Genomic DNA, 24,170 nt, shown 5'->3' on the forward strand with positions numbered 1-24,170 from the left:
CAGAGTCTGTAGCAATAAGCATTTTTGAAAAGATAGTTAAAAAAAAAAGATGAGATGGAGCTCCGTTATGTGCTAATGTTGCTGAGCAGGATGTGCTGAGCCTGAGGCTTCACAGGAAGGTGAAGCCCCTGAGGGCTTGGGGCGCACCTGCTTTGGGGGCCACTTGGCCTTTCCGCTGAGTCAGAGACGGGTATTAAGCACTTCCTGTAGCATTAAGGCATCTCCAAAGGTGATGATTGCAGAAAGCAGAGCTAATACTATCAGGGTGGGGATGGCAGGATTTTCCTCCAGGGAACTGCTAATTACTGGGATGCTTTCTATGAGCCTTTTAAGGAAAAGGAGCCTGGTTCCCACCCTCTGCCCTCCCAGCCCCACCACACCAAACAGAAAAATCTAGAAGAGTTAGGGGCATGGGCCTATGGATTCTGCACGGGCAAATAAGATGTTTTCATTGCTCGTGTGATAACCTTAGTAGGGATTCCGGAGCAGGGAAGTGGTGAGTCTTCCTTGTTGTCACTCGTACCTGTTCAGGTCCTCCAGTGCCCTCATGGCCGGGAGCTGTGTATCTGGAGATGTGTGCGGGGGGGCGGGCCGATGAGCGTGGCCTGCAGTCTCAGAGGGGCAGAGAAGAGAAGCAGAGAAGAGAGCATTAGCATCTTCCTAGGCCAGGAGGGAGTTTAACTCTAATTGTCATGAATGGGGACCTACGGGGGCTTAAAGCAGAGCGACGGTGGCTGGTAACTGGGCGGGTGGATGAGGAGAGGCAGCCCCGCGTGAATAACGCAGGAGGCGCATGGAGGGGGTTGCAGCGGGAGTTCACTGATAAATCTAAGGCCGTATGGTAAGTGACCACCCAGGAGACAGCGCCCAGGAGATGCCTGATCGACTCAGCCGTTGATTCAGGGCTAATGCATGTTTAATGGCCGCGCAGATGCGTGTCCTAATTGGCGGTGACATCGCTGTGTTCCAGGATAAAGCATGAGTCATCCTCCAGCGACGAGGAGCGGGTAGCTGCCAAGCCGTCCAGCGCAAGCCACCTCTCTCTTTTGTCTAACGTCAGCTACAAAAAGACTCTGCGGCTCACCTCGGAGCAGCTGGTGAGCCTCGCGTTCTTACGCGGCTGCGCTTGTCAGTCCTCGGCATTCGGGGGCCCTGCGGAGCCCCGGGGGCGCACGTTGTGGGCTGGGCGTTCCCGGCACTTTCGTCCCAGCCTGCCCGCGGCCCCGCAGCCTGCCCCGTGTTTCTAGCTGTCTCCAGCACCCTGCCTGGCAGTACCACTTTCTCTCCTGTCTTCCCCCTTTTCTAACCCAGCCCTGGAGGCCGCTGTTCTCAAGTGTGGGGAGCAAGGGAGCCCGATTGAGCGCCTTGATCCTGAGCTGTCAATGACCCACGGACTCTAAAATCACTCAAGGGGGATTTCGCTTTAAGAGGAGTGTTTGCTAACTCAAACGCATCTCTTTAGGTTGGTGGAAATCAAGCAGTTGCGGTGGAATTTAGAGAATTTCAGGTAGCAAGGGGCATCGGTCTGGTTACAGTGTCCTTTGTGTGTGTGTGTACAAGACCAGTTTGAATCAAAAGCCCCTTCCTTCCCGTGGAACTATTTTCCACAGTTTCCACGACCAGTCAGTGAGCAAATATCCTTGCTTTTTTTTTGGTGAATAAAGTCTTTTGCATCGTATTCTAAAAGTCAGTGAGGAGCCTGACTCAGTTGTGATGGTGTTTAACGGGAAAAGGTAAGGAACAGGCCCAGGCACCCACTTAGGCGACGTGCGGGACCCTGCACCCTGGGAGTCTGTGTGACACATGGCTCCTGCCAGTGACTCGGGGGACCCGGGCGTCAGCGGCCTGCGGGCTGTGCAGTGAGCTGGCCCGCGTCACAGGGGCCTGGCAGAGAGGCCCGGAACTGCCAAAAGGTAAATTTGCTTTCTGAACTTGGTGCAGTTTCCTCGGGCCTAGACTATATTCTTCTGGATTTGAGGCATGACTGATAACCTGAGACTTCTTTTTTCCCCAGTTTTTGTCAGTCTAATAATAATTGTAGCATGGTTATTTAGGGAAACATACTTTCACACTTGGCTTGAATTTGTCTCCTCAAATCATAGCCCTTCCTGTTTAGTCATGGAGTGGTAAGTCCGTCCTATTCAGAAATGGCGAGTTCTTCTGCTGAGCCGTACAGCCTCTTGTTTAAACCCCGTCTAATGATTGTCATCCGCAAGTGCTGGCTGGAGTTGGCACTGCGCTCGGCAGGGGAGCCCCGTGGAGGAGGTGGGCAGACGGCGGGCAGTGCGGTGGGCCCGGGACCGAGGTGCAGGGTTGCCCGGCCAGCCCCGGGAAGAGCTAGAACAAGGAAGGGGGGAAAGAAAGATCGTACAATGGCTCAGGGTCATGGTTCATTTTCTTAAAGCTAAATCCTGCTTCTTACGGAACAGAAGCCAAACACCCCTCAGTCTGGGCAAGCAGATGAGTGGTTCATGTTTTTCAGAAAAGCTTGAAGTTGAAGAATGGCCCCAACGACGTGGTTTTCAGCGTCACCACGCAGTACCAAGGCACCTGCCGCTGCGAAGGCACCATCTATCTGTGGAACTGGGACGATAAGGTCATCATTTCTGACATCGACGGAACCATCACCAGGTAGGTGTGGCTGACGGGGCCCTCGGGAACCTCGTGGGACTCGTGTGGTGCAACTTCTCGTGCAGTTGGAGCTGCCTCTGTAGTTTCAGTTCCTTGCATCCGACAGCTGTGTTCAGGGTGTAGTTGTTTCCTGGGTACCATGTCCCCGACTGCTGCTCTGGTGGGTGCCTCCACTCTGCCTCTTCCGAGCGGCCTTTTCATTTCACTTTGATTTGACAAGCCTTGGCCCCGGCATGTGATTAGACAGGAGGTGGATTAGCACGGTCCACCCTGAGCGCTCTCACGTGATCACGTGGGCCTTGAGTTTCTATCCAGGAAGGAAGTCATGGGGCTCGTTAGCATTTTTTGCGAGTCCTGAATGGTGCAACGAACCTGAATGGGATTTTTCTTTTCTTTTTTTCTTTTCTATCTTTGTGTAGATCAGATACACTCGGCCACATTTTGCCCACCCTTGGGAAGGATTGGACCCACCAGGGCATTGCTAAACTGTACCATAAAGTGAGCCAGTAAGTACAGAGTGTGTTCCCGTATCTGTGCATGCGGAGTCTTTCCTGCCAGGGCGCTGGGTGACTTGCAGAGTGGAGTGGGCTGCACGCGGGCCAGGCAGGGGCTGGGGGGAGGGCGACATGGCGGTGAGGAGTCCAGTGTACGCTGTGAACTTCAGGCAACTTCAGACTGAATTCGGTACCAAGAAACGAGGAGAGACATACAGGTGAATCAGAAATTGCTCAGAGGAAGCAGAGGGTGGCAGTGTTAGGGGCGGGATCGAGGTTCGGTTCTTACCGAGCAATGTCAAAAATAACCAGATGAAGAAGCGGCAGGCTTGTATATGCCAAGCCATTTCCTGTGGGCTGAAACCTTGCAGATTCCGAGCAAGCTTTGGCTGCGGTTCAGGTCTCCAGAGCCAAGCCGGCAGCGCGCGTCTTGTCCACTTGGTCCCTGCTTCCCGTGGGCGGCCAAGACAGAACAGCGTCCCCTCTTGGGACCACCGTCGGGTGGGAGAGGGGTCCTCAAACTGCCGGCCTGGGTCAGGCACTGGTATTCCTTCGCTTAAATCTTACGGTAACTTTAAAAGGCTTGCAACGTCATTTCTGTGTTTAGACAAGTGAAATTAACTCAGAGAGTCAGAGTTATTTGTCCAAATTCCCATAGTCCTAGTCTGCCTCTGGCATTCCGAACCCGGCAGGGATTCTCCACACCCAGCCTCCCCACCACACACCCCCGTCCTAGTCCAAGTCTCTGACCCGCTTAGTCACGCTTGTCCAGCTTTCTGTGGGCTGGAGTCTCCCGTATGCGTGTGAAACCGCTCCCCCAGTGCATTCCGGGAGCTGGAAGGTGGCTCTGCCTGAATCAGGACAGCCCCATCTTCCCGTGGGCAAGGGTGGCGAGGAAGTCACACGCTTGGTGAGCATCAGGGTGGAAACTGAGGGCCGCCATTCCCAACACATGTCTCCTCTGGCCGCCTTGGTGATGATAGGAAACGGACAACCAGCCAGGGCTGTTTCTGGAACTCTGTGAACACAGATGAATGAAATACACTTCTCTGTCCTCATCCATCCATCCATCCATCCATCCCTCCCTCCCTCCCTCCCTCCCTCCCTCCCTCCCTCCCTCCCTCCCTCCCTCCCTCCCTCCCTCATTCACCGAGCACCTCTTAGTGCCCAGCCTGAAGCCGATCCATCCCTTGAAGCGGAAATACCATGAACAGTTTGGGTCTGTCTTGCTGTATTTAGAAGTTTGTGTACGTACCCTTCCCTCTGACATGTACTCAGATTATTTAATTTGATACCATGTCTGTCCTGTTACATGCAGGGTTACCTTATTCTTTGCAGCTCCTGCATGGAATTCTGTTCTATGGATATATATATATATACACTTTATTTAACTAGTCCTCTACTGATGCACCTGTAGGTAGTTTCCAGTTTTTTCACTGTTTCCAACAGTGGTGCAATAAGCAGTTACATAGAATATTTATAATATGTAACTACACATGAATAAATAATGAAATACACACACTTAGGGAAGTGCTGCCGTAAAGTAGATTCCCAGAAGAAGAATTGCCGAGTCAAAGGACGAACACATTAAAGATTTGATCAATATTACCGAGTTGCCTTCTAAAAAGGCTCTCCCAGTCTGGGCTCCCGTGGGCAGTGCACGCGCACGCCCCTTCCCCCGCCGCCGCGCCACGGGCAGACCTCACACTTAGCAGGATTAATCTGCTCATGAGCTGGCCTGACTTGCATGACACTGAAAATTGCGTCTATTTTTAGTTGAAGGAAAGGAGCCCTCATGGGTCAGGATATTGAGTAGTTCACAGCCTGATTCATTTGGTTTTTGGAACATAAATCTATTCCTGTCCTTACTGTAACATTTAGAAAGCACAGTTGCTTTTTATTTTTTTCTCATTTTTATTTTTTTGGTCTCGATTTGTGTCTCTCTCGGATTTTCCCAGAAGAGAGATTTTCTTGAGAAATGAACTTGCGTAGCTTACCCCAGAGCACCTGATCATTCTTTTCTTTGATTGATTGGTCTAGAATGAGTGAGACCTGTCAGTTGGGCTCTGAGACTGTGACAGAATTGTTTCTGTATTATCATTGTGGTTGGGAGGTGGGGGCAGTGCGTGACCTGGACACATGACACATGTGTGCTTGTTGACATGTGTCGGCGGTGGCGGCACCCAGTCAGGCCAGTGCACCTGGCGGGGATGGCCAGGGCTGCGGAAGCGCCATCTCCAACGCAGCTTGGCCACTGCCCTGGGGCCTTGCCGCTCGGGACTCAGAGTGCCAAGTGCCAGTTCCTCTGTGTGGCATTCGAAGCCCAGCAGTTTCGGTTCCAGCCTCTGCCGGCTTCTTATTTTCCACTGCTGCTTCCCAGGCCTGCTGTAATGGCGCCGACCACGTGCCCACCCATGCTCGTTCCCCTCTTCCTGCCTTCGCTCCCGTGTCGGCCTCTGCCCCACCCGCCTTTACCTCTGATTTGTGTCTCAGCGTGTGTTCCGCCTTTGTTGCCCAGCTCAGGAAGCCTCTCCAGGCCGGGATCCGCGACCCGGTCAGCTCTCGCCACCTCCCCTCCCTGGACTTGCCGGGCTCTGTGTGGGCACCCAAGGGCCGGGCCTGGCCTTCTGGCCTCGGTCCCCATCGTGGAGGGCCAAGCTGGACTCGATGGCAGGCTGTTGTTGTGGCTGACTGTCCTGGAACCTCTCACAAGCTAGGTCTGTCGAGCTGGCTGTTGAGCTAGGTCTCAGTGGGTGATTGGGTTTGGAAGGAGAGGAGAGGCCGGAGGTGGGCACGTGTGTGGAGAGCTCAGGGAGCGGGGAGGCCCCGGTGCCCAGGGTGGGGTGGGGAAAGAGACAGTCGGCAGGAGCCGGTTGCAGAGGGCCCTGGAGGCCAGGCTGAGACGCGGGTTTGGCACAGAGCCTTCCCTCCTTAAGGTGGCTGGTGACCATCTTTCCTCTGAGGACTTGCAAGTGGGACCACAGAGTCTCTTTTCTCTACAACAGTGGCTCTCAACGGAAAGTGATTTTGTCCCCATGGAGCATGTGCCAGTCTGAGGACAGTTCTGTGATGACAGGGCATGCTGTTGGCACTTAGCGCGTGGAGGCAGGGACATTGCTTATCTCCTACAATGCAGCGTCATAGGGACCTCTTTCCCCAACAAACCCTTGTCTGTTCTAAGATGTTGGTGTTGAGAAACTCCAGTCTAGAAACTTATGCTGCAAAATGATCCCAAAGGCGATCTTTCTGAACTATCTAAATCTCCCTAGGTCAGTGTTTTGGGAGAGATGTGGAGACTGGGAGGGAGCGGGGGAGAAAACTGCGTTCGTGGAGTCTGGGCATGGCTGGCTCTTTCTGTCTTGCTCTGCTTTGTCCCCAGAGCGCTGCTGCAGTTGGCGGGAATGTCGCAGGAACAGGGCCATCCCCGTGTGTGTATCACACCTCTGTTCACCTGCCCTTCCTACCCGAGTCCCACCTCTGCTCTGTCACCTGTCCTGCTTGGTGATTGTGGGCTTTCCCCACAGTACTGTCTGTCCCTGCAGGGCAGGGCCGTGCTGTGCCCATGGGCACCCCCAGCCCCGAGTGCGGCCTGGCACGGGAGTGCTCAGCGAGCGAGCACCGAAAGGATGATGGCGGGAACCTACAGACTGAGTAGCGACTTGGCCTGTAGGGCGTGTCCTGCCACTGGTTGCCCTTCTGAGTGAGGGGTACTACCCGCAAGGGCACCATCGAGACTTGGTGCCACCTGAGCCTTTGGTGGGACACTTGTTGGCATTTCAGACAGCTTTCATCGCAGGCGGGAGGGGTAATTCCTGCTGCCACCAACAAGCACTTCTCCCATTAGGACATCCTCAAGCTGGTTTTCCAGCTAAGTCTAGCAACAGCCCTTGCAGCGGAATGCTCACACGCTGACAGCCGCCCAGTGTCATGATCAAGCTACGCGATGTATTTGAAAATCAAGTTTCGAGTAAATTTAGCCTCTCAGACCCCTGCAGGTGATAGCATTTAGGACTTTGATGTGAAGAGCTATACATAGAAATAGAGTTTTTTTTTTTTTTAAAGATTGCATTAATTAGACAGCTGAAATACAAAGGTAGATTCTTGTGTTCCAAACAAGCTGACATTTCCAGATGCCTTTTTTCTTAAAACTTTCCTGTTTCTTGGTTTTGAAGACCATATTATTAAGCAATTCTAGACACAAGTCCTTTGGCCACCATAAAATATCCATGGTAGAACAGTAAGTCGGCTAAGGAGTGGGTGGTTGTTTGCTCACCCAGCAGGCGGTTGCTAAGTGTCCACTGTGTGCCCCGCACTGTTTTGGCACTGGGGTCAGAGCAAGGCGTGCAGCAGAGTTCCTTTCTCGTGGGGTTGATGGATGAACGAGCCACACGGACACAGGGACCGTGACGAGGTATCGGTGATAAGTGCCACGAGGAGAAAGAAGGCCGGGCCGAGGAGTGAGGGTGGGTGTTTCGTGACATGGGTGGGGCCACCTCTGGGGAGGGGGGCTCTGAGCAGAGACCTAGATGAGGTGAGCCAGCGGGCCCTGCAGACGAGGGGAACGGTGTTCCAGCAGGGGGAACAGCCCCGGCAGGTGCCAGCGCAGGGGTGAGCGTGGAGGGTGCAGGCAAGCTGGGGCGTCTCGGCGGCCTGCCGGGAATGAGGGGTTGGACATCCCTGGCAGGTGGGGTTGCAGAGGGAGGCAGGGGCAGGGCCATGTGCTCTTGGCCTTGCAGGCCGTGGCAAAGGAGGGTGTGGATTACGCCTGCAAGAGATGGCAAACCTTGTGGGGCGTTGAGCGTGAACAGATTGAGTTTTGTTTTCTTAGGGTGCCGTGTGGAGATGGGATAGAAGCAGGGAGATGATTTAAGGCTATTGCCCCGTGGAGGCCAAGAGGCTGTGGCGGTGCGGGCAGGGTAGTAGGGTGGGTGGCGCCGGGGGACGGCCTGGGCAGTGAGGTGGGAAGGAATGAGGGCCGAGACCCCGGGGTGCTTGTGTGTTTTGAGACTGGGTGGAGCAGACGGAAGCGGCCAAGGTGACGACGCGTCTGCCCGGGGATGGCCGCCAAGGGGAGCCAGCCTGGAGACGGGGCACCTGGGCGCCTGGGTGCTGAGTGACAAAGGTCACTCTGGAGGGAGGAATGAGCCCCGAGGCCAATGCCACTGGCAAGTCTTTTCCTGCAAGGATTGAGAGAGGTGGTGCCAGGATTTGGCAAGATGGGCATCCGGGTGACCTTCACGGGGAGGGCCGGGAGGAAGGGGGTGAGCAGTGGGGCCAGTGCCCGTGCACAGCTCTGCGGAGGAACTTCCCTGCACAAGGTGCCAGGGAAGGGGGGCTTGGAGGGAGATTGAGGGTGTTTTTTGTGGTTGTTTTTGTTTGGTTTGTTGATAGGATGAGATGAGCAAGATTATGGCATATTTATGTGCTGGTGGGAATTATCCAGAAGAGAGGGGATTTGGTGGGGGGAGAGGTGGGGGAGGGAGTTTGAGGGGAGGATGGGCTCAGCGCTGGAGCAGGGTATGAATTGCAGGCAGCTGTGGACCTGTCACAGGGGGTGGGTGGCCCTACCTGGGAGCAGGAACGGAGTTGCCAGTTTGATGCTTCTCAGCCTCAGTTTCTCTAGCAGCAAAACCAGGGGAAAGCACCCCCCCAACCATGTCCTCGCGAGGATTAAAGTGCGAAAGCACTTCGTGAACCACAGTGAAATGCACTTGGGCTCGTTTCTCAATTGCAAATTAAATTTTGTGGCCTGCGGACTTTCACACGTGGGGGAACTTGCCACGCTGCCATTCTGCATGGAACAGTTGGGGGTCGGGGTTTGCGAATGCAAAACGCTTCTGTCTTGTGGCGCCACTAACCGTGGACGTTTTGTCTCTTTTCCAGAAACGGCTACAAGTTTCTCTACTGCTCTGCCCGCGCCATCGGCATGGCGGACATGACGCGGGGCTACCTGCACTGGGTCAACGAGCGGGGCACGGTGCTGCCGCAGGGCCCGCTGCTGCTCAGCCCCAGCAGCCTGTTCTCCGCCCTGCACAGGTACCGCCCCTGCCGCTCAGGCCCAAAGGGCCACCTTGATGGCCTTCTCCACCCATCACCCACGCCTGTAGCCGGCACCAGAACAGTCATGCCAAGGTGCAGGCCTCATCTGTTACCCCGGCAGGACCCTCCACTGGCTCTTGCACCCCGGGGATGAAGTCCAGATTCATGAGGGGCACTCGGGGCACTTGCAGGCTCCCCAAGCCCTGCCCCTCCCTGTCTCTAGTCCTGTCTCTCCCCAGTTCCTACAGCTCAGTCTCCGCCGCCCAGGTGCTGTTCTCTACCTGGAGCCTTTGCACATGCTGTTCCCCTGTGTTGGGGTGGCTCTCCTGCTCCCCTCTCCCTGGGTGGTGTGGCCGAGTCTCAGCGGCCTTTGGAGAAGCAGCTTATATCTCCTCTCATTGGGGAAACTAATCTGGGCTAAGTGGCCCCTCGGCTAACCTCCACCGTCCACCTGTCACACGTGTGGTTTTCTGTCTCTCTTTAAGGGCCCTCTCACAGCCCACTGGCCAGTTTCTGCTCACCCTCCTTTCTTTCACCTTCTGGACTGTATTTAAGGCAGCTAAGCCAGACTAACTCTGGCCCCATGGTATCGGGGAAGGAAAACTCTGGACTTCTGTAGTTTGCGGAGGGCAGTTTGCCAGACTTCTCTCAAAGCGTGATCCATTGCGGTCAGACACAGGACGCTGGTCCCTGCTAAATGCTGGTGGCAACTAACTGTCCCATGCTTGGTCCTTTGAGACCTGAGGAGAGGCTGTGGCATCATTTTGCCTGCATCTGGGGACCAGATTAGCTGCTTGCGGCTGCTAACCGTGCAAACAGTGGAAAAATCTAGAGGAACCCCAGATGCCATGTTGATTCTTGAGTGTTTCTCTTTAGCTGTATGGATACCTTTCCGATCACAGCTCTGTTTTGAGTGAGCAGTACTTTTATTCCTGTAGTAAAAGATCTTGAATTGAAACTTGCACATTCTAGGGAGAAAATTCAGGCAAAACCTAGTGTATTTCAAGTCCTAAGAGCTTTCATGGCAACATAGATCGCAGTAGAAGTCCTGATAGTTTAATGGAACTGTGACTGTAAGCCATAGTGACGATCTGCAATAGGCTACTCAGTAGGTACTAAGGCCTTGCCTAGGCTAAGTAAAAAGTTGATGTCATTACTCTGACATCCTACCACTAAAAATAAGCTTAAAGCGATCTTTTTCATTTCCTTCTTTAAAGATCATTGTCCAAGATATGTTACTTTTTCACTATGAGGAATTTTTTTTAAAAAAACGAAACCTCATAATTTGTGTGTCCTCTTGGGAGATGGAGGTGCTTCTGTGGCATGTAGCCACCAGCCCGGCCCTTTCCACAGCTACCGCCAAGGCAAGGCCATCCGTGTGTGGGCGGCCCTGCGGACTCTCTAGAATTAATGGCTAAGCGGGCCGTGAGCACGGATGACCTTCCCTAGCAAGACTCTTTAACTGGGTGCAGGTCTGGCTATGCTGCCTGGGTTTAAATTAAAACGAAGGAAAAGGGAGGTAGAGTGGGTGGGTATGTGCATGTCGCACAGTCGGCAAAAATAAGCTCTCAGCATGGGAGGGCAGGGAGCCCTGAAGTGGGAACGGGCGCCTGAGCTCTGGTGCTGTCTGGCGGCTACCGAGCCCGCTCGTGACCAGAGAGTCGGTGCCCCTCCTCTCTGAGGCTCTGTCCTCGACTGCCAAACGAGGAGGATGGATCCGATGGTCTCGAGGGTCCTTTTCAGCTCCGCAGTGCCGTGATTCTAGGAAATACGTCTGAAAGGAGGAGTTGAGGGGATCCGTTTCACACACCTGCTCCCGGTTCAGGAGGAGCCGGCTGCTCCTGTTCAGGTAGAAATTGGAGTTGAGTCATGTGATTCTTGTATTCCCCACCCTGTTTGGCTGTGGAGACAGAGCTACTCAGATCGTTGTCATGAACCCTCTCTCAGTACGATGTGCTTTCTTAATAAGTCCGGCTCCAGTCTGCTGCGGGGTGCCCTGCTGGTGAGCTGGGCTGGGGGGTGAGGCCGGACACACAGCCTTTGCTAATTCCCTTGCCTCCGGGTTGCTGGGCAGAGTTGGACTGCCGGAGTGAGGTAGGCAACGACGGAGGCTGCCTCTCGCTCTGGGAAAGAAGGAATTATTCTACAAGTAACCTTGCCGTGTTCTTTGGGGTTTCTGAGCTGCTGTGAAAATTGGACAAATGACACTTGTTTGCTGGAGTAAAATTACTTCTAGGTGAGGTGAGTGACTAGTAACTGTTTGCAAATTCAGATCATGAGAGAGAGAGAGAGAGGATTCGCACAGGCACAGTGTATACAGGTCACCAGAGCAGTTCTCAGCAGCCCTCACTACTTGCTCTCTGGCTGCCCACACTTCCCAGCAAGGAGGCACGCACCTTCAGAGCGTTGGGTGGCATTGGGCAAGGAGATCATTTCTTACCCCCGTAAATATACATGTGGACATCCTTCAAAGACTGTGTGAGAGAGAAAGAGAGACAGAGAGAAGAAAGAGATTGAAAGATTGAAGGTGGAAGTTGAATTGGGGTGGTTTCCCCCAGTGGACGGAAGTGTGAGACACATCATGCAGTCATTCACGTATCCGTCTATAAAGTACTGAGACGTAGAATGCAAGGCCGTCAGTTAGTGTCAGTGGGGACCCTGGAACCCACAGAAGGCAGTGCAGAGCCAGGACCAACCCTTGGGTCTGACACTCAGTTTGGTGCTCCATCGTCATCATCATCATCTAAATGATACTTCTGAGTAGGTACAGAAGAGTATCTGTGAAGTCTATGCAGGGTATACAGGCTAATGCAGCAGTGGGCACCAGGGTTCCTGCCACCCGGTTAGAGCAACACGGACTCACTGTCACATCTGAAGTCCCTGCTGTGCTCACTCCCCACCCCCCGGAGTGACCACCGTCCCTGAGTTCCTGAATTCCGTGTTAATCGTTCGTTGCTTTTCCTTTTATTTGTCATATTATGGGGGTACAAATACTGTTAGGGTTCCATATATTGCCCCTGCCATTCCTCCCCCCCCCCGCCCCCCTGCTGTGCCAAAACATCAAGCGGGTCCAACCCCCAGGTGGTTTTTTTGTTTGTTTGTTTGTTTTGACCTTTTGGTTACATTGTATATCTTTGCCTCTCCCTAAGAAGGGTTAGAGGTATTCCCTTCCTTCCTTGCTTTTCTTAATAGTTTCATCACACCTTTGCAGTCTCAGCCCGTATGTTTAATTGTGCGCACTTGTGAACTTTGTGTAAGATGGGATCTTGTTTTCTTCTGGGGCTTGCTTTTTCCGCTCACTCTGGAAGTTGCCCAGATTGTTGGGTGTGGCTGTAATTCACTCATCTTTGTTTTGGGGCAGTATCTGGCTGTGTGACTCTACCACAGTTTATCCATTCTACTGTTAATGAATGCTCGAGCCATTCACAGTGTGTTGCTCTTAAAGGCAGCACTTCCTGCTGGTGTTGTCTAGGGCACAAGTGCAGCAGTTGCTCTAAGGCGATTCCTTGGGAGTGGAATTGCTGGGTAGTGGGGTATGCACATGCTCAGCTTCATTATTAATAGGCCGCTCCAAACTGTTTTCCAGTCGTTGAACCGGTTTGTGCACCCAGCCACAGTTTATAAGTGTTCCGTTTACTTTTTTCCCAACATGTGAGAGTTTCACATTTTTGCTAGTCCAATGGGTGTGAAATGCCTCTTTCCATATGTTTATTGGCCATTATTGCCTGTTCAAGTCTTTCCCCCCATTTTCTTTTAGATCTGGAAGAGCGTGTCGTATATTCTGTATACTTAGCCTTTGTTATGAGTGCTGTAAATACTTTTTCTAAGCTTATAGCTTTTGATGACCATAAATTTAGTTTCATGTAGTTGAACAAATCATTTCCTCTGTAGTTTGTGCTTTTTGTGCCTTAACAAAGTCTTCCCTGACCTGTGGGCGTAAAGACAGTGTCCTGTATTTTATCTGAAGGTGTTGCCATTCACATCTAGGTCTATTATATAACCTACCAGGAATCGATGCATTCAGGTAGAGTGAAGTCGGGCTCCACATTAATTCTGTGTTTTTCCTACATGGACATTATGTGTCCTAGCACCATTGACTGAAAAGACGGTCCTTGTCTTGCTGCTTTGAGACCTCATGATGGTTGTAAATCAAGCGTGTGGTTCTATTTCTGGGCTGTTTTGTTCCCCGGGCAAAGGGCTAGACAAAGTGGCCAGCACCGTGGTGGCTCAGCTACCCGAGCTTCAGGCTCCTTGCCTTCCCGTCAGGAGTGTCCCGGCTAGAGTCAGCTTCCCCAAAAACGTGCAAAAATCTGTTGTGAGTTTGCTTAAATTTGCAGATCCATTTAGGGAGAATAAACATCTCAAGATAATAACAAATCTTCCAATTCAAGAATATTCTTTTTCTTCATTTATCTAGGTCTTCCCTAATATATTTCAATAAAGTTATATAATTTTAGCCATAACGGTCTGTCACATCTTCTGTTGGGTTTATTCCTAGACATTTGTTACTGTAAAATTCTATTTAAAAATAGTATTAACACCATTACCTTTTCTGTTTTTGATACATGAAAATGCAATTGATTCTTGTACATTGATATATTTTTTTATACATTGACTTATTAACCTTATTAAATTCTTATTAATTCTGATAACTTATCTACAGGTTCTTTTTTTTTTAATGTGGATAGTTTTTTTTGTGTGTGTGAATAATGACGATTTCTCCCATAATCCTTTTTTTCTAATCCTTACAACTTTTATATGTTTTTCTTACTTGATTTCATTGGCTTGGACCAGCAAGTGCAGTGTGGAATTGAAACAATGAGAAAAACCACTGTTGTTTCACTGTTCATAGGATGTTCACTCTGGGTTTTTGAGTGTTCACTTCTATTCATGCTGTAAGAGTTTTCATCCTGATTGGATGTTGAATTGTATCAAATACCCTTTTTGTATCTATTGAGATGATCTTGGTCTTTTTTTTTTCTTTTAAACTGATAATGTGTTATATTACATTAATTGACTTAAAATATGAAGTTACTCTTGCATTCCTGGAATAAAAACCCAGCTTTTACACATTGCTGCAGTTTGCATATGTGTATATATTTAGAATTTTTGCACTTATATTCACAAATGAGATTGGCCACACTTGGCTCCTACTTTTCTTCTTTAGGTTCTATTTTTGAGGTTACGCTAACCTCATAAAGTGAGTTTGGAGATGTTCCCTCTTGGCTCCGTGGGGGACTGGCAGAACTCTGGTGAAATGATTTGTCCTTAGTGTGCTGTCTTTGTGGGGAAACCTGCAAGTACAGACTCTCTGTGTCTAGAGCTTTTCTGGGAGGGCTCACCTGACCTCAGCGTATTTAACTTTTGAAGATATGGAAGTGTTCTTGGTGTCACGCAGCTTTGACAGTTAAAAATAATCTGGTGCTAATGAAGCTTATCGTGCTAATCTGTAATTTATTTGTTTTAACAGAGAAGTGATTGAAAAGAAACCGGAAAAGTTTAAAGTCCAGTGTTTGACAGACATCAAGAACCTGTTTTTCCCAAATACGGAGCCCTTTTATGCTGCTTTTGGAAACCGACCAGCTGTAAGTAGTAGGTTGGGAATATAGGTGAAGTCGCTGCCTTTTCTGAAAGCCCTGGCCTAGAACTGCATGGAAAGCCAGATGCTTGTCCTGCGAGGAGTAGTCTGGTAAATGGCCACTTGCTCACAGCTAAAGACAAGGAGACTGAAAGTTATTTTGTAGCCTCTGCTGTCCTTTGAGGGTTGGCCAGTGGGAGGAAGCTTGAAATGTGGGAATTGAAACTCCAAACTCCACATGACTTATTAAATGAGTAAAACAAGAACACTTCATAGGATTGGATCCTTGCTACCAGAAGGGAACCACAAAGCCAGTCCTAACCACGGCAGGGAATTTAGCCTCTCAGGTTTTTTTTTCCCCTCCTTTTATTTCATCATATTATGGGGGTAGAAATATTGCCTCTCAAGTTTTAAGATTACAACATTGTCTCGTATGGTGGAAGAAATGCTTTGAGATTTTGCAGGCACTACCCAAATTTACTGGAAAGTTCGGTATCCCAGAGAATATAGTTGGGTACTAACTGCTCACTCAGAAAATCCTCCTGCTTTTGAAAGTCATGGCAGATTTTCATTATATGGGAAAATAGGTCCGAGAATAACCTTAATGAAAGTTAGAATTGCAGGGGACTGGGTAGGTTGCCTACTCCTTAACCCAGTCCCTGAACAGATGAGGGAACTGAGGCCCGGAGAGGAAAGCTCATTGAGTAGTTCCCAGCCAAGGATACTCTTTCGCTATGCTACTTTGGGGTGTAGCTCTGGTTCATGAAAATTTGATAATATTACATCGAATCAGAAATATCATGTACTTGTTTTTACAATTAACTCTTCTTTCTAATTAAAACTTTAAATCATCTTTACCAAATACAGGATGTGTATTCATACAAGCAAGTAGGAGTGTCTTTGAATAGAATATTTACCGTCAACCCTAAAGGAGAACTAGTGCAAGAACATGCTAAGACCAACATCTCATCGTGAGTATTGTGCACATTTTATGTGCTACCTTGAAATGGTGCTTTACAGTTTACAATATACCATTTTTTTAATCTTCTGCTGTTGAATCTTTGATTCCTATAAGGAAAAATATATTTTAACGCCTTGTATTTTGTCCAGAACTTAATTTTTAGAGAATTGGAATTAAATCAGATCCCCGCTGGGTTTAAAATTTAAACTAGTGGTTAGATGCTGCTACAGAATGGAATGGAATGAATTCGAAAACTCGTAGTTTAGATTTGCCAAGTTAGGTTTGAAAGCCTAGAATGTGAATTAGAAATGTAACCAAGTTGAAACTTGCGAAGCTATATTTAAAGATGAGGAATATATATCTCTTCACATACTGAGTGTTTCTTACCAGAAACGTTGCTGTGTAATTGTTACGAATTCCCCCTCATTTTTTTTGGTCAGAGCCCAGTGTTCCTGAGTCAGTGGCAACACTGGATTTATTGCTTTTTAACGAGGCATCCTGGGTTGCTGTAGATCCACTCTTCATCACGTCCTACTTTTTGGGTGCTCAACGTCCTAGCATAGAGAGCACTTCCTTGTTCCACGTGCTGGGTGGCTTGGCACTGGGTGACGACGTCAGCCCAGGCGGACCGTTGTCTCTTTGCCTCATCCATTTCGGGGGCTGCAGTTCTTCCGGCCTGGTCTGTGAAGGCCTGGAACGAGTCGCTGGGCCTGAGTGACCCCAGGGAGCCTGCTGGGATCCTGTTTAGCTGGAGGAGTTAGCCTGGGGGAGTTTGGATCTAGTGGGTTCCTGAGGCTTGGTCTCTTCCAGGAACCTCCTGTGGTTTTAGACAGATTAGAGATCTAAGTTCCTCCGGGGAATATTTTCATTTTCAAGATGAGGCTTATCCAGTGAGATTCTCAGCCAGCATGCGTAGGGCAGCTGTGGGCTGATGGGAGCCCGGGGCTGCCCCACAAGCCTCCTCACCCCACAGCCCTGCCAGCGGCCCAGTGGTCCTCAAGGTGTGTGGGGAGAGACGGGGACCATCCCGCCGTCCTGCGGGAGGCGAGTCAGGGTCAGGCCGGGTCCTGACCGGCAGGAAAGCAGCAGGACTCCCTTCCCTCTCTGGCCCTTTCCTTGCAGTTTCTGCCTCCTCCCTTGTTCTGCACGGCCGCCCGACGCTGTCCTCGTTCTCCCGCCTCCCTCGTTTCCGTGCGGTGCGTTCCCATGTGCAAGGCTGTCCTTACTCTGAAGAGCATCCAGTGGATTTCTTTTTAGGGTCAAAAAGGCCTTTCAACCAATGGGACACTGCTCAGAAGTGGCGAAGTGGGAGGTCTTGCCACGACTTAGGTGGAAAGAGGGTTCCAGCACCTAAGAGGCCTTGCCTAAGAGGCCTCTAGGTCACTGTTTGCAGAGGCCCCGGGGTTCCAGGGCAGACCTCCGCCTGGCAGCACATCTGCATGTTGCCAAAGAATATTGTCACCTTACACCTGGACTGGGGCTGGGTTTGTTCCTGCGAGAGAGAAACTCTCCTCCCCTGGGAAGCACACATTGCTCTGACTCTGAACTTGGTACAACTATTTCTTTTCTTTTTTTTTTTTTGAGACAGAGTCTCACTCTGTCGCCTGGGCTAGAGTGCCGTGGCATCAGCCTAGCTCCCAGCAACCTCCAACTCCTGGGCTCAAGCGATCCTCCTGCCTCAGCCTCCCGAGTAGCTGGGTCTACAGGCATACGCCACCATGTCCGGCTAATTTTTTCTATATATTTTTAGTTGTCCGGCTAATTTCTTTCTATTTCTAGTAGAGACGGGGTGTCGCTCTTGCTCAGGCTGGTTTCAAACTCCTGACCTTGAGGGATCTGCCCGCCTCGGCCTCCCAGAGTGCTAGGATGACAGGCGTGAGCCACCGTGCCCGGCTGGTACAACTATTTCTAAGCCCAGTAGGTGCTTGTCACTCGGAACCCAGGACAGTTGTCTGAAATGTCTTCAGATGGAGGGGCTGTGCAGGCAGGGGGAGGCGCTCAGAGCTCTGTCCCTGGAGTTCGTGCGCGTCCGTGCCAAGCTCTGCCCACTCCGAGGGAGCCGTGCGGATGGAGCCTGGCCCGCCGCTCACGGCACGTGGGAGCGGGTTTGGTTCTAGCAGCCACCGCGGCCTGGCAGGGAACTGCCGGCTGCCTCCCGCCACGGCCACAAACCGCAGATAAATAGGCCTTAAAGCCGGGAGGTATTTTAAAAATTGGTTTGTTTGTTTTAATCCCCAGGAAAGACATAATTCTTGGTTTTATATTAAAAGACATTTTTCTCATTTTGTGCAAGCACGCTGTTTCTCATAAGTCCTTTGGAGGTCCCTGATTAAATACACACACTCGTCCTTATTTAGTGAGTTATTTTATGCCTCAGAACATGCTAATTCCTGGAGTTTGGGTTTTGAAAGCCCCTTTAAGTTCTTAGCAAATTGGAACTGGAGAGGGACCCAGGGACGGTCAAGAAGGAATCTAGAGAAAGCTGCGTGTGCCAGGGTCTCCGTTTGGAGGTGCCTGGAAGTCTGAACATGCATATTCAATATAGCAGCTTAGCTTTTAGAGTACAGGCCACAGAAACTATCACGCAACATATTCTCAGGAGTGTGTAGATAATAGAGTGGGAGAATGTTGTAGGGAGAATTGAGAAACCCTGCTCTAGTCCATCACCACACACTATAACGATGAAGGACCTGAGCCCAGAGAGGGCAACACACTTGCCCAAGTTTGCACAGCAAGTAAGACAGGAGTAGATTCTACGTCTCTGGACCCTCATTACAACCAGGGCTTTTTTTTTTTTTTTTTCTAAGACATGTTAATAATTTGTTGTCAAATACATGTATTGAGTATTCAGTATACATTATTTTATGGTTGTGTGCATTATTTTATTTAATTCTCGTATTAACCTTGTGGCACAGTTTTCATTTTCCTACCTTTGCAGTGGAGGAAATTGTGGCTTAGAGAGGTTAAGTCACACAGCTATTAAATGGTAGAGCTGACGGTCAAATCTGTGTCTCCTTAACCCCGGGGCCCAGCGTCTCTCGGCGTACAATGAAGTGGTCTCTGTCTGGTGCCCCAGAGATGTGCCCTGTCTGCCACTCTCCCCTCCCCGAGGCCCCATAAGTGACGCCTGCAGCAGGCGCTGTCCCTTGGCCACGCTGACTTCCTCCTGCTGTCCGTCCTCTGCCCCCTTCCCCTGCCCTCCAAGTGAGGTCGAGCCCCGCCTTCCCCTTGCACGCAGCCCCCTCCGGCCCTCCTTTGCACGCTCTTCACTCCCGGCCCTGATTTCCGATGAATTAAGACACTACCTAGGGCTGCCTCCGCCGAGTTAAGCAGGCCGGCGTTCAGTGACAGTGACGTGCCTGTTTCCCTTGCAGGTACGTGCGGCTCTGTGAGGTGGTTGACCACGTTTTCCCGCTGCTGAAAAGAAGCCATTCTTCAGACTTCCCCTGTGCGGACACCTTCAGTAATTTCACCTTTTGGAGAGAGCCGCTGCCGCCCTTTGAGAACCCGGACGCCCATTCCGCCTCCACGTAGAGCGGCCGGGCAGCGCAGCCTCTCGACAGCGGCGCGGCCCTGGCGCGGGCGTCGCCGGGGAAGGACAGGTTCTGGGCGCCGCGTGGCCGCAGCCGGCCCGACGTGCGGTCATTTGCTTCCGAGCAGAAGGCATTGAGGCGCATCTCTCCCCCGCCCCGACCGGGGGGCGACACTGCTAAGGGAACTGCGAAGGGTGTGCTTGCTAGGCCAGGAGTCGCCGGTTCGCGGCGTGGATGGCGGTCCTCGCTTGTGGCTCCACGCCAGTCACACCGCCGGCCCGCCCCGGCAACTAGCTGTCGGTTCACGTGCAATCCAGGCCTGCAGAACCCGAGCAGAGGAGCTGGGGTTGGGGGGCCGTCCCTGCAGGTGGCAGCGTCAGTGGAGGGGCGCACGGTTCTTGGCAGCGTGGGGGGCACGTTCCCACCGTAGCAGTGTGCGCCCCGCCGGCTTCTGCACGCGGCGGGGAGGGCCGTCAAGGGTCACGAGACCTGAATCCGAGGTTTCAGAAGGGAATTCCAAACCTCACTGGGTTTGGTCCCTTGGCCTTGGCCTTGTGATGGTCCCTTGCAGTATTTGCTGACTAGTCTCATTTTTAGGTGATAAATTCTTCTTTAACTCCTTTGGCTAAAGGTAGCCTATATACGTGGCATATTTTCCCCATTTTTTTTTTTTTTTTTTTGTGGCTCGAGGCTGGAATCTTTATGCCTTAATGCATCTGCGGCAGACATTTTATTTAGAATGCGCTGTGTCTAGCTCTTGGTAACTTTTGCAATGCCTTAAAATTAAACCGATAGTGACTATTCCTAAGGCAGTATTTTGAATGAGTTCAACACTCGGCCAGCTCCCTCTCCTCCAGCAAGGTGGTGCTGGTGACGGGGACTTGAACGAGCTTATGCCAAATGACAATGATGTCACTTTTATTGCGAGGTCTCAAAAGAAACTCCTTGGTTTTAAGAAAATAGTTTCGAGAAGTTAAATTATATTATTTGTAGATATTATTTATTGCTTTACTCTGAATAGATTACTGTTATAAACATTTTAGTCGTATTCTTTCTATACAGCTGTCATTAATATATTAAAAGGATTATATGTTAGACTATCCAAAGAGCCTTATTCTGTGTATGTCATAGACTGACCTTCCTTCGGCATTTCTAAGCAATTTATTTTCCTTGACTTTTTCCACTTCGAATTAAGGGCAAGTGAAAAAAAAAGCAGTGATTTGAGTGTGACAGTCTTTTAAGCCAATAGAGGAAGATTCTTTTACTTGCTTATTGAACTGGCTTGTGGAGAAAACGATTTGAAAAGTGAAAGAATTATTTTGGTAAAAGATTTTGCTTTACTTCTTGACGTCTTATTTTTTTAAAGAATGTTCTACTCCGGTGATTGAAGCACTTTCCTATTTAAAGTTCGTTGTTAGAGTCCTAGGAGGCAAAAAAACCGAAACAGTTGAATGAGATTTTACTCTTTCTGTGAAAGAAAATCCACAGAGCTGTTGCCTTCGTTGTAGTTGGTGGCCTCTGCTGGCAGCGATGCCCTTGCCGACCGCTTCCTGTGGGCGCACAGAGAAAGGCAAACATACGTGTCTTGGATCACAGATTTACATAGAATCACAGACATGGCTGTGCAGATTCCCTTTCAGAAGTATTAGAAATAATTATAAAAATAGCCCTGCCTTAACTAGTAATAACTCCTCTGGGCTTGTTCACTAGAATCATTGGAGGCTACATTAATTCTGTCTTTCATGAGGGTATTTTTGAATGAATCTTAGCTATTGTGAACTAAGTGTAAGCTCATGGGCCTACAAAGGTTCACGCAGTTTCTTCCTTGCACCCGGGAGGAACTTTGGCCGCGGGAGTTGGTGGCGCTTCCTTCGTGCCATTCGCCTGTCATCGGGACGAGCCTCATGCTCTCCGGGTGGAGGGGAGAGAGCATGCAGTTTTGGACCCCTCATTTTGATGTATCTTAAACTTCTACATCACTGCACCCTGAAACAGAAGCTTGCCTTCCAGAAAGTCGTGCTCTCAGATCTGGGTCGGATTCCGAGTGAGTCATGGCAAGGCTATAATGTTGACTAACCTGCCTTTTGGCATCTGAAAATGAGATTTGTATGTGGGCTGCTGCATATGTGAGTTGGTTTACCTGCGTGTACACAGCTATACCCCAGTGATGCTGAGTTCACCTGCTAGAATGCTGTATTTGGACCACATGTTTCACAGTTGCCCTTTGGAAATGAATCACACCATAGTGACAAGTCATCAGACGTTCATCATATGTGGTAAAGAAAAATATATATTCTTGGCATAGAGAAAAATAATATACCTGGTACATTGGAGAAAAATGATTACACCTTCAAAGTGAATTCCCTTTTCAGTTTTAGGTTTGGATCACCACTTTGAGTATATTTTATTTACAATGTTTGATCTGTATTTGCATATGCTGGTGCAATGATAAAAATCACTGTACTGCTTCATTATGTTGTAGTGGAAGCAAAGCTAGAAAATACCATAATAAATGAGACTGATGAAAGACTTCTGTGAAAATCAGGCATGTGAATTTTAAGTAGTTTTTGATAAGTTATTAAGTTGTTGATTTTCTCGTGTGTGTTATCAAGCATGTTCTCAAAAAAAAATCCTTCTAGCTATAAACTGTTCACTCTTTTGAGAAAACATCTTTTCTGATGTTTTAGATTCGAGTGGGTAGATACCACCCCTCTCTACGCACTTGGAAGGGAAGGGAAAGATGGACAAAGAGAGGAGAAGGGTGCGCTGGGCTCTTCCCTGCCCTGGCAGGGGTGATCTCTGAGCGGGGAGGTTTCAGTCCGAGGGTGTCCAGAAACTGCCTCCCAGGGCCTGGCCCTGAAGGAATCCAGGTTGAACGATTCTTGCCTCACATCTGCTGTCCTCATTTTTTGGACCCTCAACTTCTCCTCTGTGGTTACCCCAGATTTGTTTTTTATTTTGAGCAAATCAATCAAAATCCTTGACTAGCTCAATCACGTAAGCTGAAAACTGTCATAATTCCTACTGATTTTGCACACTGTCGACAGGTGCAGCCTAAGTGTTTCTGGAATAAATGGAAGAGTGTTGGTTCCTAAATCCTTAAAACATAGCTGTCAAAGATACCCACCTGAGTTCCTCACGAAGCCCAAATCCAAACAGTCCATCTCTGGGCGCCTGCAGAATTAATGCTTGTGCATCTTAACAAAACAAACCCTTTCATTGTGTCGATTTGTTCCAACTCTGACTTGAGTGCGTTGGCTTTTTTAATCTGTAAAATAAAAATTCGTCTGATCTGTGGCCTGTTGACTCCCACCTGCTGTCGTGGCCCTTGAGTGTGCAGGGGAGGCGAGTTCGGTGGCTGGGATCTCCCCAGTGTCACGGCTTCAATCACTTGACTATTTAAAATGCTTTGTAGCTTGGTTTTCAAACACTGCCACCCAAAACTATTGCATTGGAGGCTGAGGAACGTTGACGACGGGGCCATGGGCCATCAGCTTTGGGCCTCCAAGTGCCCTTTCCAAGACAAGGTAATGCACGTGGCCCTAGTACAGTCCAAGAACAGGAGAACTGCCGAGGAGGAGAGCTAAGTTGGCCCCATTTAAAGAGTTCAAAGCAAGCTGCCTGAATCTCAATTTCCTCATCCTAGCAGGACCAGTGAGTGCTTGCTAGCAGGAGGCTCAGCAGACCCGCCCCTCACCTCTCCGCCTCCCTCTGCACATCTTCAGACCCGGGGAGCCACGCTGTGCCCGCCCCTGCCTTAATCTAAGAGAAGGTGGTTAAAATGCCAGTAGGTTTTCCGCCTTTCTGTCTCTGACCCCTTTTTCAACTCCTGCTGCATCAAAGGAGTTGATCAGTGTCACTTCTTTTGCAAGCCAGGCGGGGGGCTTGGTGCCCGAAAGAAACCAGCCTCTGAGCAGACAGAAGCTGACCCTGGATGTCAACAGGCCCAAATGGCCACCTGGGGGCACAATCGGTTTGGGTTTGGCAGCACAGCCTTTAATAAAAAAGCCTCTGCTTTGACAAAGGTTCCCCGTCCCTGCAGTGCAGGGCCTGGAGGCCAGCCAGGTTGTGGAGTGGACTTGTGGGTCGAGGGGGGAGTTCCTTAAGGGGCCACAGTTTTGGTACCAAAGTGCTTCCAGCTGGCACAGCCCGAGGTCAAACACCAATGACTGGCTTGGAAGAGGGAGCAGTGTGTGGCTATTTGTCCAGATCTGAAAAACATATGGATCTGTGGTTCTCAAAGTGTGGCCTCCCGGCCTTGCAGCCCCTGGGCCCTCGGAGCCACACCGGGCGTGGGGCCCAGCAGTCTGGATTCTGATGCACGCTTGAGTCCCAGGAGCACGTTTTAGATGATAGAAGGAGCCCCCGATCCTGCTCCCTGGTAGCCTCTTCTGTGTGGCTGCAGCTCACGGCTGACCTTCATCTGGCCTTAGAGCTCACGCAGACCTGCCGCAGGAGGGAAGCCCCTGGAAAGATCCTGTTGCTTCAGCCACTCTGCTGAAAAGGAGCCTGGAAACCCAAATCCAGGTGCTCACTTCAGTCACAAGGTGTCGTTGTGATCCTTTAGTACACAGCTGCGGGCCTGGGCCACCTTCCCAGGGATCTCCGATGTGAGCCGGTCCAGGCGGGGAGGGGATTCCAGGCCCCGCAGTCTGGGGTGTGTGTGTTTGGGGGTGGGGTGCATGTGAGGGAGCAGACCTGGGCTGTGCTCAGATTGCTAATGGCTCCCTTCCTCCCCCAAATCATCAGAGCCTCGAGGTGCCTGTCCCGGTGCCAGGCCTCTTTTCATTGGTGCAGGAAGTCCATTTAGCCCTGCATTGCTTTTAATGAGTTTTGCAAGCAAGTGGCCTCTTCCTGTGACTCATTCTGCCTTTTGTGCACCGGAGATTGTGGTTTTAAGTTTCACTTTGGAAAGTAACCACTACTGCTGCTGC

General features: G+C 50.3%; 1 protein-coding gene across 4 annotated transcripts in view; it reads left to right on the forward strand.

The window, feature by feature from the left end:
- Window positions 1-22,533, forward strand: part of LPIN1 (lipin 1) — a 123,546-nt gene extending 101,013 nt beyond the window's left edge. For all 4 annotated transcript variants that reach the window (XM_076000555.1, XM_076000557.1, XM_076000559.1 and 1 more), the window contains 7 exons: window positions 971-1,097; window positions 2,483-2,631; window positions 3,051-3,137; window positions 9,009-9,161; window positions 14,635-14,749; window positions 15,610-15,713; window positions 19,078-22,533. In XM_076000555.1, the coding sequence (XP_075856670.1) occupies window positions 971-1,097; window positions 2,483-2,631; window positions 3,051-3,137; window positions 9,009-9,161; window positions 14,635-14,749; window positions 15,610-15,713; window positions 19,078-19,237 (895 nt within the window). In that variant the 3' untranslated portion in view covers window positions 19,238-22,533. The remainder of the gene's footprint in view (window positions 1-970; window positions 1,098-2,482; window positions 2,632-3,050; window positions 3,138-9,008; window positions 9,162-14,634; window positions 14,750-15,609; window positions 15,714-19,077) is intronic.
- Window positions 22,534-24,170: the final 1,637 nt, after the last annotated feature.

This window comes from Microcebus murinus, chromosome 3 (genome assembly GCF_040939455.1).
Source record: "Microcebus murinus isolate Inina chromosome 3, M.murinus_Inina_mat1.0, whole genome shotgun sequence".
NCBI lineage: Eukaryota > Metazoa > Chordata > Mammalia > Primates > Cheirogaleidae > Microcebus > Microcebus murinus.